At 41.8% G+C, this 1,959-nt stretch overlaps 1 protein-coding gene across 1 annotated transcript; it reads left to right on the forward strand.

The window, feature by feature from the left end:
- Positions 1-388: 388 nt before the first annotated feature.
- Positions 389-1,314, forward strand: LOC112400060 (olfactory receptor 1361-like; the record flags this gene model as incomplete). The annotated part of the gene is given in 3 exon segments (XM_024745590.1): positions 389-544; positions 547-646; positions 648-1,314. Coding segments are annotated over 3 exon segments (923 nt in total), but the record flags the coding sequence as incomplete, so codon positions are not given.
- Positions 1,315-1,959: the final 645 nt, after the last annotated feature.

Consider the following 1,959-nt stretch of genomic DNA (forward strand, 5'->3'; position numbering starts at 1 on the left):
AATTTGCTCAAATTATGACATTATCAATCTCATCTACTTTTATATTTGAAGTGTTTAATTAAGAAATAAATTTTGGATCTGGTACCATTAACAAATTGTAGGGCTTCCCTGGTGGCGCAGTGGTTGAGAGTCTGCCTGCCGATGCAGGGGACACGGGTTCGTGCCCCGGTCCGGGAAGATCCCACATGCCGCAGAGCGGCTGGGCCCGTGAGTCATGGCCGCTGAGTCTGTGCGTCCGGAAACTGTGCTCCGCAACGGGAGAGGCCACAACAGTGAGAGGTCCTCGTACTGCAAAAAAAAAAAGAAAAATTGTAATCTCTAAACAATATATGGAGCCTAATTAAATAAATATTTCCTTTTACTTTTGACCACATTTTCTCCCCTGCAGAAATAGGCAGAAACAACCAGACTGGAGTCACAGAATTCATTCTCCTGGGACTCTCTGGGCAGTCAGAGCAGGAGGAGGTTCTCTTTGGGCTGTTCTTGTGGATGTACCTGGTCACCCTCATTGGGAACTTTCTCATTGTTTTGGCTATCAGCTGTGACATCTCCAAATACCCATGTACTTCTTCTTGGCCAACCTCTCCTGTGTTAACATCTGCTTTTCATCAGTCACAATCCCCACGATGCTGGTGAATCACATACTGAAACAAGTCTATTTCTTACATGGAATGTATGACCCAGATCTACTTCTTCATCATTTTCATCAACATGGATGTGTTCCTCCTGAGTGTGATGGCCTATGATGATTATACTGTCATCTGTTGCCCACTCCACTACACCATGATCATGAAGCCCAAACTCTGTGTCCTTCTGGTGGTTGCATCTCAGGTCAGTACAAATCTGCATGCTCTCCTACACACTCTTTTCATGGTCCAACTCACATTTTGTTCCAACAATGCTGTGTATCACTTTTTCTGTGACCCTTATCCTATTCTAAAACTCTCTTGTTTGAATACCTTTATCAATGACCTGATGGTATTCACTGTGGGTGAATTGGTATTTATGACACAATTTACAAGTATCATCATTTCATATGATTACATCTTCTCTAATATACTGAAGTTGCTATCTGCCCATGGAATAAGGAAAACCCTGTCCACGTGTGGATCCCACCTCACTGTGGTCTCTCACTTCTATGGGGCAATCCTGGGGGTCTATAAGCACCCTTCATCCTCCTACTCAGTACAAGATGTGTTGACTACTGTCATCTTCACAGTGGTGACTCCCCTCGTCAATCCCTTCATCTACAACCTGAGAAATCACGACACAAAGGGAGCTTTAAGGAAACTAATTTCATATTCTATAATTTAAAAATTATAGAATTGAGAGGACTCTTGGATAGCATACATTTTTTCATTTTACAAACCAAGAAACTGAGTCCCTATAGGTGTAAATTTACCTATGACTATTCCTCTAATTAATGATATGTTATCATGGTCATGCTTTTAAATATGAGGCTGATAGGTGCTCATAAGTCATAAAACCATTAGTTATCTATAAAAAGGTGTGATTTTAAAACACTCATTTTAAAGACAACAAAAATTCAGGAAAAGACAGGATTGGGTCCAGCAACCCTATAAGACCGTGGCTACCATATGGTCTGAGAATTTCAGAAAACTTTAGAGCTGGCTCTCCTCAGTGTCACCTGTCCTCTATGGCCTTACATTAGGAGATGTTAAATTATCCTCAATATGCTGAGTCACAGAAAAGTTACCTTTTCCAGGACTGTACAACTGGCAATTATTGGTTACAAATGGTCCTGTTACTTTCAGGGTCTTTTGTCATTACTGAATTAGTTAATTTTTCCTCTGTCCTAGGCTCAATTCCTACCCTCACTTCTCACAGCTCAGAACCTACCCCTGCACTATTCTTCTTCCCCCACCACCAATCTAACTTTTTGGTGCTTTATTGCCTGGCATGGGTGTCAGGGATGGGTATCAGAGGGTGAGCCTCAGA

Source organism: Neophocaena asiaeorientalis, unplaced genomic scaffold (genome assembly GCF_003031525.2).
Source record: "Neophocaena asiaeorientalis asiaeorientalis breed wild unplaced genomic scaffold, Neophocaena_asiaeorientalis_V1.1 scaffold292, whole genome shotgun sequence".
NCBI classification, from domain to species: domain Eukaryota; kingdom Metazoa; phylum Chordata; class Mammalia; order Artiodactyla; family Phocoenidae; genus Neophocaena; species Neophocaena asiaeorientalis.